The sequence below is a fragment of the Manis pentadactyla genome, chromosome 10, assembly GCF_030020395.1.
Source record: "Manis pentadactyla isolate mManPen7 chromosome 10, mManPen7.hap1, whole genome shotgun sequence".
Lineage (NCBI taxonomy): Eukaryota > Metazoa > Chordata > Mammalia > Pholidota > Manidae > Manis > Manis pentadactyla.
In genome coordinates, this window is record NC_080028.1 from 34,475,661 (window position 1) to 34,489,942 (window position 14,282).

The 14,282-nt window shown below is 38.4% G+C and overlaps 1 protein-coding gene across 1 annotated transcript; it reads left to right on the forward strand.

The window, feature by feature from the left end:
* Positions 1-8,759: 8,759 nt before the first annotated feature.
* LOC130678983 (lysozyme C-like) lies at positions 8,760-13,606 on the forward strand. Its single transcript, XM_057486576.1, has 4 exons — positions 8,760-8,939; positions 10,361-10,525; positions 12,078-12,153; positions 12,688-13,606. Exons 1-4 carry the CDS (start codon positions 8,783-8,785, stop codon positions 12,752-12,754), a joined length of 465 nt encoding a protein of 154 aa, XP_057342559.1. The 5' UTR covers positions 8,760-8,782; the 3' UTR covers positions 12,755-13,606.
* The last annotated feature ends 676 nt before the right edge of the window (positions 13,607-14,282 follow it).

A 14,282-nucleotide genomic window follows, 5' to 3' on the forward strand; every position in this document is an offset into this window, starting at 1 on the left:
TTTTGCATCTATGTTCATCAGGGATATTGGTCTGTAATTTACATTTTTGGTGGGGTCTTTGCCTCGTTTTGGTATTAGGGTGATGCTGGCTTAATGGAATGAGTTTGGGAGTATTCCCCCCTCTTCTATTTCTTGGAAAAATTTAAGGAGAATGGGTATTATGTCTTCTCTGTATGTCTGAAAAATTTCCGAGGTAAATCCATCTGGTCTAGGGGTTTTGTTCTCGGGTAGTTTTTGATTACCACTTCAATTTTGTTGCTGGTAATTAATTGGTCTGTTTAGATTTTCTGTTTCTTCCTTGGTCAGTCTTGGAAAGTTGTATTTTTCTAGGAAGTTGTCCATTTCTTCTAGGTTTTCCAGCTTGGTAGCATATAGGTTTTCATAGTATTCTCTAATAATTCTTTGTATTTCTGTGGGGTCTCTCATGGTTTTTCCTTTCTCATTTGTGATTCTGTTGATGTGTGTTGATTCTTTTTTTCTCTTAATAAGTCTGGATAGGGGCTTATGTATTTTGTTAATTTTTTCAAAGAACCAGCTCTTGGTTTCATTGATTTTTTCTATTGTTTTATTCTTCTCAATTTTATTTATTTATTTTCTGATCTTTATTATGTCCCTTCTTCTGCTCACTTGAGGCCTCATTTGTTCTTCTTTTTCAAATTTCAATAATTTTGACTTTAGACTATTCATTTGGGATTGTTCTTCTATCTTTAAATATGCCTGGATTGCTGTATACTTTCCTCTTAGAACTGCTTTCACTGTGTCCCACAGAGGTTTGGGCTTTGTGTTGTTGTTGTCATTTGTCTCCATATATTGCTTGATCACTATTTTAATTTGGTCATTGATCTGTTGATTATTTAGAACCATGTTGTTAGGGCTCCATATGTTTGTGAGCCTGTTTGCTTTCCTTGTAAAATTTATTTCTATTTTTATAGCTTTGTGGTCCGAGAAGTTGGTTGGTAGAATTTTAATCTTTTTGAATTTACTGAGACTTTTTGTGGCCTTGTATGTGGTCTATTCTGGAAATGTTCCATATGCACTTGAGAAGAATGTGTATCCTGCTGTTTTCGGGTGTAGAGTTCTGTAGATGTCTATTAGGTCCATCTGTTCTAGTGTGTTGTTCAGTGCCTCTGTGTCCTTACTTATTTTCTGTCTGGTGGATCTGTCTTTTGGAGTGAGTCGTGTGTTGAAGTCTCCTAGAATGAATGCATTGCATTCTATTTCCTCCTTTAATTCTGTTAGTATTTGTTTCACATATGTTGGTGCTCCTGTGTTGGGTGCATATATATTTATAATGGTTATATCCTTTTGTTGGACTGACCCCTTTATCATTATGTAATGTCCTTCTTTATCTCTTGTTACTTTCTTTGTTTTGAAGTCTATTTTGTCTGATAAAAGTACTGCAACTCCTGCTTTTTTCTCCCTGTTGTTTGCATATAATATCTTTTTCCATCCCTTGACTTTTAGTCCGTGCATGTGTTTGGGTTTGGGGTGAGTCTCTTGTAAGCAGTATATAGATGGGTCTTGCTTTTTTATCCATTCTGTTGCTCTGTGTCTTTTGTTTGGTGCATTCAGTCCATTTACATTTAGGTTGATTACTGAAAGATATGTACTTACTGCCATTCCAGGCTTTCGATTTGTGGTTACCAAAGGTTCAAGGTTAGCTTCTTTACTATCTAACTGTCTAACTTAACTCACTTATTGAGCTATTATAAACACAGTCTGATGATTCTTTATTTCTCTCCTTTCTTATTCCTCCTCCTCCATTCTTTATATGTTACGTGTTTTATTCTATGTTCTTCTGTGTTTCCTTTGACTGCTTTTGTGGGTAGTTGATTTTATTTTTTGCCTTTAGTTAGTATTTCATTCATCTGCTTTCTTTGCTGTGATTTTATTTTCTCTGGTGACATCTATTTAGCCTTAGGTATGCTCCCGTCTAGAACAGTCCCTCTAAAATACCCTGTAGAGGTGGTTTGTGGGAGGCGACTTCCCTTAACTTTTGGTTGTCTGGGAATTGTTTTATCCCTCCTTCATATTTAAATGATAATCATGCTGGATACAGTATTCTTGTTTCAAGGCCCTCCTGTTTCATTGCATTAAATATATCATGCCATCCGCTTCTGGCCTGTAAGGTTTCTGCTGAGAAGTCTGATGATAGCCTGATGGGTTTTCCTTTGTAGGTGACCTTTTTCTCTCTCTGGCTGCCTTTAATACTCTGTCCTTGTCTTTGATCTTTGCCTTTTTAATTATTATGTGTCTTGATGTTGTCCTCCTGGGGTCCCTTCTGTTGGGAGTTCTGTAGGCTTCTGTGGTCTGAGAGACTATTTCCTGCCCCAGTTTGTAGAAGTTTTCAGCAATTATTTCTTCAAAGACATTTTCTATCCCTTTTTCTCTCTCTTCTTCTTCTGGTACCCCTATAATGCAGATATTGTTCCGTTTGGATTGGACACACAGTTCTCTTAATATTCTTTCATTCCTGAAGATCCTTTTGTCTCTGTGCCTGTGTTCCTGTTCTCTGATTTCTATTCCATTAACAGCCTCTTGCACCTCATCCAGTCTGCTCTTAAGTCCTTCCAGAGATTGTTTTATTTCTATATTCTCCCTCCCAACTTTATCCATTAGTTCTTGCATATTTCTCTGCAGCTCCATCAGCATGGTTATGACCTTTATTTTGAATCCTTTTTCAGGAAGTTTGGTTAAATCTATCTCCCCAGGTTCCCTCTTGGGGATTATCTGGATTATTCTTGACTGGATCAAATTCTTCTGCCTTTTCATGGTGATAGAGGTAGTTGTGGTCAGTTGGCATGTGTGTCAGCTGGGAGAAAAAGTCCCTTTTTGCATGCTGTTTGCCTTCCTCTCCTGTGAGAACGGCAACGCCTGGCAGCTTGTGCTGGACAGTTGCGTGCCAACAGGGCCTCTTAGGCCTGGGTAGCTGCGAAGGCAGCTCTGGGTGGTTGCTGTGGGCATGGCTGCTCTCAGGCTTCTCCCCTGCTATGGTGGGGCCATGCCAAAGGGGGAATGGATAGGAGGCTGTTTATCACCACGACGGTCCTCAGAGCTGCCCTGTCTCCCAGGGGGGTAGGGCGCCCGGAGTTCCCCAGGATTCCCAGCTGCTGAGCTGAGTGTTTCGGGACACCTCCATCCACCTGTGAGGCCCCTGTCCCTTTAAGACTTTCAAAAAGCACTCGCTTTTCTTTTGTCCCAGGGGCGCCGGCTGCGGGGACCTACTCACAGATTTTACTGTTCCATTTCCCTAATATCCAGCACACTACGCAGTGTGTGTTTGCGCTCCCTGTGCGGATGACTAGGGCTGGGTATTTAGCAGTCCTGTGCTCCCATTCCCTCCCTGCTCCAACTCCTTTCCTCCTGCTGGGGAGCTGCGGTGGGGGGGCACTCGGGTCCCGCCAGGCCGTGGCTTGTATCTTACCCCCTTCGTGAGGCGCTGGGTTCTCGCAGATGTAGATGTAGCCTGGCTGTTGTACTGTATCTTCTGGTCTCACTTTTAGGAATAGTTATATTTGTTGTATTTTCAAAAATATATATGGTTTTGGAAGGAGATTTCTGCTGCCCTTATCATGCCGCCACCTTGGTTCCTCCCTCTGCTGCAAGTTTTTATAAGGAATTTCAGATTGGACTTTTAAAGGCCTCTCGAGGCCAGAAAGCCAAACCAGACTTGCCATCAGGTTTTTCCTGCAGTACCTGTAGGTTTAGGTAAATTCCTCTCTTCTTGAGGTCCCCAAGACATTTTGAGGTTCCTGCACTTGACAGGAAGTGACCTTCCTTACTCACCTGATAAAGCTGCTGGGAACCCTGTAAGCAAGGTACCAGGCGAGTTCTTCCAAGGGGTTTTGTTGGCTTTATAAAGTCAATCTTAGTTACTTAAAGCTGTCTGTTCAGATCTGAGTTTATGCACGTGTCTCTCAGGTATGACATTCTAGCTAAAGCCTTGGTAATATAACCAGTGTTTTTAATTGGTCCTGTTACAAGGAAAGCAGATTCTTATTGGACTTATGCAAATAAACATACTGCCATGAAATATAAAAATACTCACTGAGAGTTTTTAAATTTTGGAGGGATCAAATAGAGAGAAAGATAAATGTTTCAATTTTGCTTATAAAGGTATTGTCATTTACTAAGCTGTTGTCAGCTTACAAGAAAATTTTAAAACACTTTTTATTAGCAACATTTGAAACAAAAAGTCATAAAATTATTTTCCTTAGTTTACTTAATCTTATGTAACTAACACTTGCTCTACTGAAATCTAGTTCTTTACTAGTTTAGAAGTAATAAAACAGTGACTATAAATGACAGTGGTTAAAGATCTGATGAAAGGTTACTATACAACAGTAGACATAAGGAAATTTGGGTATCTCTGTAACATAAAACGTTCAGTAACAAAATTTCGCATCATACCCTTTGACAGTGCTTTCCAGGTAATTAAGCAGGTTATTATATATCAGATAAATAAGTCAAATTAGTCAAATATTTTCCGCAATGAGGAGAAAAAATTCCTTTGACATGTTTCAGGGAAACATGGAAAATACTTGGAAAATATCAGAGTTAATTAGAGCTAAAAGCACCTTTTTGAATTTGATTTTGGGGAGCTGTAAGAAAGTTTTTAAGGCACTTGCCTAAATAGAATGTATGAAGGTCACTATGAAACAATACTTCTCTATTTAACCAGAATGGCAATAAAAGATTTTAAAGTCAAATACAGAAGGTTACACAGTTGTTAGCAAAATTTAGCTTTTAGTCCTTTAAATATTAAGACCTTATTTTCTTAAGTACTCAGACAACTCACTGAGACTTTAGACATGAGAAACTGCTTTGATAAAACAATCAGAATATCCTTTGCAATCTTTCAACATTAACGGTAGACTAATAAACCTTTGTCCTTTTAACAAACAGAAAAAAAAGTTTTGCTGTGTACTTGATATTGACACGCATTTGCTTTAATTTTACATAGCATGACCATATCAATTCTTCCACAAACATTCTACAATTTTACATTCATAGTTCTCCCTCTTTAAACAGCTCTTTAGAACTGTTCTAGACTTTAGGACAAAATTACCTTCTTTTATCAAAAGACACATTCTTTTGCATACAGAAATGTTTTACTACTTGAAGTAGTTTTAATTAGAATTTAAAACCATTAGGGTACCTTAATTTTTAGTGAACACTGAGAAGTAGACTATTGTAAACTGTTACACTAGCATTCTTAGATTGACAAATTTATGAACACATTTTATAATTTCTGGCACAATTTCTCACTAAGCACAAAATGTGTCTACTTGACTTAGCAAAATATTAAGGTTTTAGGTTACCACAAAGATTCTCAGGCTGTTTGTAGGTATACACAATGTAATACACTGTAACACACTATTATTAAGGTGTTCACCTGCTATAATGATTTAGTTTACTCATTCCTAACAACCATGCTAGATTATGCACAAAACTTTTACCAAACATTACACAAAGTCAAGCCTCTTTTTAACCATTTTTTTCTTGAAAGATTTGACAGATAACATCCACTTAAATGACTCTAGATAAATTAAGGCAACTGATAACCATAAGGACATGTCTGTTTCAGTTCAACTTAAATTAGCGTTAATGCTTAATATTTCCTATTAGAATTTTCTGTAAGTTTTAGAATGGCCAATTTTTACATGCGCTTGTCTTTAAATCTTTTTTTATTAATACCATCCGGAGGTAGAAAAATATCTTTAATTTATACATTTAGACACACCAACATACCGCTTGAGACATAATGACTACAGGTACTGTTCATAAAAGAACACATACACAAACTGATACAAAGAGTTTTGAGTTACCAATACCTAATTGCAAAATGATGTTGTAATTAAATATATCATTTCCGGCCATTTTTCCCTGCTTGGCAGTTTGTATTGAGGCCAAGTGGCATTATAGAAGGAAATCAGCTTCTTTCATTTAGCTTATCTGATTAAAAGTATCTCAATTTTTAAGAATATACTCTAAGGGTGATCAGTTTACATAACTGGGTTAAGATCTAGATGGCCCCAGACTAACAGGGCCGATGAAGGCTCTGAACTGATGGGAACTGTGTGTGTCCAGGGCGCTGGAAGTGAAATGCAAGTATGATTTTAGCACCAGTCATTTAAAGCCAGGCTGTATTGCAGAAGATAAATTTTTTCTGTCTCAAGGAGTCTAGTTTAAGAACCTCCCAATTTTGAGGATAATGATGAACCCAGTAAGTAGAATAGATTTCCACCAAAAGAATTTAGAAAACTTGTTCCATAATGTAGTAGTCCGTGGGACTTTTGACCATTTTCCTTCCTTGTGGCAAAATTAATTTAGCTGAATAACATTATATTGTATACTTCTCTTCATTAGAGAGGTTGTATTGAGGACAGGCTTGTGTGCAGAAGATAAGACTCTTCTTTTTCAGGGTCTGGGGATCAAATTGCTCCCAGTTCTTTAGAATGCATGCCAGAGGTGCATCCGGCTTTGAACTTGAAGAGGAAACTCCCATCCCTAAGAGAGAGAGACAGGTGTGCAATGCCTTGTCGGCCTTTCCTCTGTGCAGGCATCCCCTTGCCTTGCAGCCTGGGTGACAGTGGTCAATCACCTCCTCTGCCAGGCCTACTGGACTTAACCACTCCTTACCAGTGTGGCTTGTACCTTGCATTGATTTCCCTCTTGCCTTCCCATTCAGCAAGAGTTGCTTCAGAGCCCTGGATCTAGTGGGAACCTCACCAGTATGCTCTTACTTTAAGCCTTCTGGGAGTCCTGATCAAGACCCTAGTTTCTCTGCATGGACTTTGGCAGAGTACACTCGGGATCATTCCTTGAGAGCCCCCTGCCTGTCCGATAAGTGCAGGGACTGTGTGACCTCTGACTGCCAGAGCCTTGTTCAGAGCCACAAGCCTGTTTTGCTTCCCTGGGGACACAGAAAAGGAAATGCCTAGCCTCAGGAAGGCTGCCTCTCAGAAAGGGAGATCAACAGAATAGAGCCATTTACTTGGTGGGCTCAGGTTTCATTTTTGACTGCTTCACAGACTTCATTTACATTATGCAGGAGGAAGTGGTGCAGGCCCAAAGAGGACTGCTTTGAATGAGGAGCAGGGGAATTTTTTCCAAGGCCACAGTTAAAATTCAGAGGCTGTCACAGACATTTATGGTGGGGGGAGTCTATACTCTTAAACACCTGTTTTTGCCACTGCATAGTAATTATCCTGCTAATCACATTGTGCCCAGACACATTTCTTGAGATAAAAAGTGCAGCATTTAGTGGGGAATAAGAGCGAAGCATGGATCTCCTACCTTGCAGTGGTGAGCATCGGATTCCATGAAATTTGACGGAGGCACACATAGAGCCTGTAAAGGAAATAAAGAGCATCGTTGCCTCACCCAGAGGCCAGGGCGGCCTGAAGAAGCAGGCTGGAAGTCAGAGAGACAGAGAGAGACACTCCTCATGGACACCCAGTCAGGCTGTCGGGGTCTGATTCCAGACACGCGGACGTTTGAGAAGCCCCTGAAGTGTAGTCTCAGCCTAGACTCTCGCAGTTGCCCATGGCTTTCCTCAGTCCCTCGCATCCAAGGAGAGCCTCTGAAAGGGAATCCTGGCGTCCACTCAGGTGACTTTCCTGGCTCCCAAGGGAGACGGGGGATCCACTGAGGGGAACACTGGGGACCCTGTTGTCTGAGACTTTGAGATCAGTGACCGGGCTAGTCCCATTTAAGTGGCTGACGAGTGCCCAATGTTCTGTGCCGTAGACAGCTTCCTTCTATAAGGACAGTGAAAGAAAAAGGCAGGCTTGGATGCAGATACCTCCAAAATTATCCCAGATAAGCCCCCAAATTTGATGCCAGGGTTCTTGTTCATGGAGCCAAAGAATGAACTTTGCAAACACTCAAGATAGAAGAACAAGAAGAAGAGGCTTTTATTTAGAGATAAAGTGAAAGGACAGAGTTCCTGGCTCTCTCCAGGAGGGAACAAGAGATTCTGTGGTTTGCTCATTGTCTAGGGGTTTTATGCGCAGTTGAGGATTTTCAGGAATGAGGGTAAAGTGTTAGGAGTGCAGACTTGTAAGACAGCCTGCCCTGCCCCTAAGGTGGGCTGGGTTGTTGTCTGTTTGCTTGGGTTGTTTATAGTTGAGATTGCTTACCGAATTAGTCTTTTGCCTAGGTTGCAGATTACTTGATTATGATTAGAGAAGGGAAAACAGCACATAGTTGCAATTAACATAAACGGCCTTTTAGCAGGCTAAGGTAAATTTTACATTGTCATGATGTAATTGATACAGTAAAGTGACAGTTTATGCTAAGATACTTTTCTTTATCTGCAGAACACAAACATTCCAGTCCAAGTTGCTCCTGGCCTTTTGAGCTTTAACTGATTTCACTGAAGAATGTCTATATTCCTAGTGATGTATGCAAATCTTTACCCTAGAAAATGAATGTGACTCTGACTTTGCATAATGCTTAACACAGAGTTTTGATAGGGACTTCTTTGCATATTGTTACATTGTTCTGACTGTAATTGTCTTGCATTGCGTTTTTTTTTGGTGGGCCTCGCCCTACTGTGACTATACCCACAGTCCCTGTCTCAGTACTACTTCCCGATTCTTTGTGAGCAGCTCCTTCAACAATGTCATTTCATCATTTTCCTATGGGTTAGTTCATAGGACATCAGAGCAAATAGCTCCCATTTCCTACATATCTCAAAGGTGGGGCCTCCAAAACACTAAGAGACGGAAGTTAAAAGACTTTAAATACTGGGACCAGCTCACTCCAGTCGGCATAGATGTCTGTTTTTCCAGCCCACATGAAGGCTCTCCTTATTCTGGGCTTTCTTCTCCTTTCTGTTACTGTCCATGGCAAGGTCTTTGAAAGGTGTGAGTTGGCCAGAACTGTGAAAAGGCTTGGACTGGATGGCTTTAAGGGTGTCAGCCTGGCAAACTGTAAGTTAACTCTTCTTTCTCCATTCAAATAATTAGCTAGGTGTGGGACAGAGACTTACAGACGATGAATAATAAGAGGGGCTCTGAGTGAATGGACTTCTTAATTTTTTTTGAAGGTTTGTATACTACCTCATAAAACAGGTTAAAAACATCAACTTTTTCCTTTAGAATCAGACATACCAAATGAAGGAATAAGGGCATGGGAGGACAAAATTCGATCCTATTCTATAAGCCAGGACCCATCGTATCCCTCTAGTAACTCTGCATTTGCCAGTTGCCTCAGACCCGGTGGCACATGTAGGCTGCCTAGAAGATACAGTTGAGCACCTGGGATGGCTGTGAAGTTCTGGGTACTGACTCTCTCCAGTTCCTGTTTAGAAGGTGAATTCTGTGAGCCTAGAGTAATGCAGTATTTTTCTCTTTTTTAATTCTGCTGCCATGGCATGGAATTCTTAACAGCAAAGTCAACAACAACAAAATTATGTTGAACTCTCAATACAGGGTCAATAGGAACCTACTTCCCCTCAATCACTGTTTAAATAAGGATCCCTGAAATGTAGCTTGAAATGATACTTTGTTTTCTTACTCTGGTTGATTAATTCTTCTTCCTTTTCTTCCATATAGTTCAAGATACTCCCTGAATAAAAGTTACCTTATATTTTAATCCGTACATGTCAATGTAATCACTGTATTTTTCAAATTGAATTCAAATAATTCCCCTTAATGATTATTTTTGAGTGACTGAGTGAAGGGATGGATGGATGGATGGATGGATGGATGGATGGATGGATGGATGGAGGGAGGGAAGGAGGGATGGAGGGATGGATGGATGGATGGATGGATGGATGGATGGAGGGAGGGAGGGATGGAGGGATGGATGGATGGATGGATGGATGGATGGATGGATGGATGGGGGGATGGAGGGATGGATGAAATAGTCTTTCCTGTTCCATAACTCTTGCTTTCCCTATTCTAAAATGATATCCAAATTCTCCTTCAGGTAGCATAAGAAAATTGCTTTCTCCCAGAAAATCCTTATTTTTCCTAATAAGTATTTCTCATCAGCATAGGTATCTTTTATTAAGTACAAAGATCCACTCAACAACTCTGTTGATTCTTCTATTCTAGGATGAACCTTGCCTGAGGGATGGGAGCAGGAAAGGATAGTAGCAATGAAAGAAAACAGATATTTTATAAACTGTTATCTTGCTTCATTAATATCAGAAAATGATTTTCTAATAAAGAGATTCTCCTTAAGGGCCTTTTAACACTAAAATGTTAAAGTATTTTACAAGTAAAATACATCTTTATAGTTATAAGTAAGTCATTATTGAAATACAATAGCTAAATAGTCTGATTATGATATGCAGTTTAAAGTCACGTGGTATTGCCATTCATCACTAACTATAACTTCTTTTCAGGGATGTGTTTGATGAAATGGGAAAGTAACTATAACACACGGGCTATAAACTACAATCGTCCAAGCAAAAGCACCGATTATGGGATATTTCAGATCAACAGCCGCTACTGGTGTGAGGATGGCAAAACCCCAAGATCAGTTAACGCCTGTCACATACCCTGCAGCGGTAAGGCCAGACAATATTTGTGTAATGGCATAAGCCTCATCTGGTTATACTTACAAGAATAGAGACTCTATACAAATGAAAAGTCCTCACCTCTTTATTATCCTCCTCATAATTCCCTAAGAAGTTGTAGAGCTGTTAGAGTGTTCTTTTCTAACATACAACAGTTTCTGCAATGACCTATTAATTTATTGCAAACGAACTTTTTGATGCTTTGTCAAAAATAATGCCATTCCTTCAACCTACTTTGGGGAGATTTAAGGATGATTTGATGGTGCAGACCTTTTTAAAAAATTGTTTTTTCTTTTTATTATGAAATAGTCTAAATAGATAGAAACTTGGAGACATTATTATAATAAACAGCCATATGCCCATCATGCACTTTAACAGTTAACATTTTGTCATATTTACTTCTTTTATGTGTGTATATGTATATATATATGTATGTATTTTTTTTGTTGCTGAACCCAATTTTAAAGTGAATTAGAAACATAACATTTCATTTCTAAATTCTTTAGTTTGCACCTCCAAAAACTACACTTCTTACATACATAATCATTGTTATACTTAAGTTAATTTATGGATTTATTTAATTGGGATAAAACAAATGTTCTATTGAACTTATAAAAACAGAAATAATGTGGATTTTTTTTAGTGTATAAAATATCGGGTAAGTAGTGAAAAATTGATAGTTACATTTTTAAGTGTTAAAATTCCTAATAGAGATTAGTCTTAGAATATTATTTTGTAACCGGTTAATTTAATATAAAAAATATTTTGTGTTATATAATAATTTGAGGTCATCATATAAAAATTGTTACTACCCAGACATCCAGACATTTATCACCATGGTGACCTTTGGTATATATTCTTCCAGAATAGATATCAGTCATGTATATGAATATCAAGCTTTATCATGTACATATGTACACACATACAAACATGTAAGCCATGTATTTAAAAAAATGAAATTGTACTATATATACTGTTTTCTAATTTTCTCTTTATCACAGAATTATTTCTGTGTCATTAAATACAAATCTGTATTATTTTGAAGGATGAATAGAATTCCACTATATAAATATTCTATAATGTATTGACCTAACTCTCACTGTTAAGCACTTAGGTTGTTTTTCATTTTCCCCCTTTATTAATTGCTATGAAATGCCTTGTGCATATATGTTTGGGAGCATTTCCTATTACTTATTTTGGATAAATTCCTGTAGTAGAATTTCTGATTAAAAAATTGCTAAGCTGTTTTTTTCATGTGCTTAGTATAAAGAGAACCCCCTATCACATTACTTACATATTCCATAACTTCCAATGACTTTGGTAAATGAAAAAATCTTTTATTTCATGCCAAATGGGATGGAATGAAGAAAAGGTTTTTCCCTAACATTCACAGATACATGGACTTTTCGACAATAATTTTAATGTTCTTTCCTCAGCCTAAGAGAATAAAGCTGGCTTACTCTTAAACTTAAAAATGGTTATCCTAAGCTTGAAATGAAATTTCTATGAAAGTTGTCTTCATTCCTCACCACTTCTTTTTCAGCTTTGCTGAAAGATGACATCACTCAAGCCGTCACCTGTGCAAAGAGGGTTGTCAGTGAACAAGGCATTAAAGCCTGGTATGTTGAAGCATTAAAAGGGAAAACTATTTTACCTTACTGTTATGAGAGAAGTAAGAGATTTCAAAGACCAAAACATGCTACTGAGAGCTGAGAATTGCAGCTTAAGGCTTATGCCAAACAATATATTACCTAGAAACAATCTACTTTAACTGATTTAGAATCTTGACTCTTGAACTCCTTGATTTATTTTATGGGACTCCTAGAGTTTTTAAGATTCTGAGTGCTCTACCAGTTACGGGTCATGTCTTGAAATTATTTTTGGAATAATGTAAATGGGGAAGGTACTTTGCAGTTGCTGTTGTAGGATACACATAACTCAACATTTATGTTCAGAATTCCATGCCTGAGGACTTTGGGGAGATGTGAAGTACTTGGTTTACATATTTCCATTTAATAACTAGCAGTGCCTGAATCTATTTGTAGCCTGTATTCCATTTAGTGATAAAATATTTTGTTCTTCCAAAGGATTTGAAGTATGTACATTTAATGAAGATAGGGTTTAACCTATCATTGTTTGACCTTTCTTTACAGGGTGGCGTGGAGAAGTCATTGTCAAAACCGAGATGTCTCCAAGTATGTCCGGAACTGTCGCGTTTAACTATGCAGTTCTATTCCCTCAGCGTATTTTGTCTCTTTTTCCACATTAAACGAGGAGTAGTTGAGTGAAAGTTCATGCTACCATTCTTTCAAACAAACGTTTTAGTCTTTCGAACAGGAACAAAATATGGTCTTTCTTTTACAAGGCTTACTATTTACTAATGTGTTTATTATTTGAAATTAAGCCCACATTTTTCAATTTGCTAAAAGAAATAATGCTGGTGAAAATTTATCCAAAATTTCAGCTCTCAAATACATCTCTAGTGTACATTCAGCTATTAATCAAACAAATAACCCAGACTTAATCTTGAATGCTACAAGTACTCCCTAGTAAATAAAAATGTAACAAAAGATTATATTAAAACAAGTTGATCTTAGGCAAAATGCCAGCTGTATACACGTGACATCTTCAAGTATTCCATCATCTCCAAACATGGTAAAAAAAAACAAAAAAGCAAAAAACACTCTTTGTTGAGGAATATGACATTTTTAAAGGAGCTTAGTGGCAAATGGCTAAAAATAGAGGCAGCCTGAATTAAGAATTTTGCTTCTATGAAATGGGACCTTTGGTTTAAATATATCCTTAGAAATGTTGCTTTAGAAAGAAATTCACGTTTTACACATCAATCTATTTTAGCCCTTTAAGGCATTCTTTTATGCATCTTGCTGATCACGAAGGAATATAAAGGATTAGATGAGCTGTTGCTGTTCTTTAATTTTACTGACTTAGATTCGTGCATTATGACTAAATCCTGAGGCAGATGGGTTTGCAAGTATTGAAGTAATTCCTAATTAACCACCAGCCTGAAATTATGCATGTTGTAAAAAAAATTATTAAATACTTTGCAATGCATACTTTGTCTTTCTTTTTTTAGAAATCTTTCTCAAGAGTCAAGATTCTCTGAAGAAAAAAATATATATGTCAATAAAAATGATTTGACACTCTTAATATATCCTATATTTACATCTGTGCCTGAACAGCAGCTGGATGTTGCTGAAGAAAAATCCACAAGCACGCTGACAGTTCTCACTTTGAATTCACAACTGCAAATCTCAAATGAGCCATCAAATCTGTCTGGCCATTTTAGTCACTTCTCTACAATGCTTCTGTGGTGGTGTCCCCACCCCCCAAAATGACTATTACTACTTTATTTCTCCTCTCTCTTCAAAGCCCTGGCACACACCCAACCCTGCCCTTCCACCCCTCTCTGTTCTCAGCAGATGAGCTGGCCCCAGTCTACCCTGAGAGAATAGAGGCCCCTCAGATGGACTTCTCCCCTGCTGGCACCCACAGCGGTGATCCCACCTTCCTCTGCCCCCTGCCCACCACAGTGCCCGTACACGCAGTCTCCTTCCTCTCTCTCTCACTCCTCCAAGCCAGCTCAATGTTTCCTGCATCCCGAGTTTCTCCCTCTTCGCTGGACCACCCCTGCCATTGTATAAACTGCTCTGGTAACCTCCCACCCTACAAAGAACCCTCTGTTAACACTACATAACCCTCTAACTGCATCATTTTCTGCTCTCATTTA

Coding starts and splice junctions, on each gene's coding strand:
- LOC130678983 (XM_057486576.1), top strand. CDS start 8,783: ATGTCTGTTTTTCCAGCCCACATGAAGGCTCTCCTTATTCTGGGCTTT. Junction 8,940..10,360: donor GGGTGTCAGCCTGGCAAACT/GTAAGTTAACTC, acceptor ACTTCTTTTCAG/GGATGTGTTTGATGAAATGG. Junction 12,154..12,687: donor GAACAAGGCATTAAAGCCTG/GTATGTTGAAGC, acceptor CTTTCTTTACAG/GGTGGCGTGGAGAAGTCATT.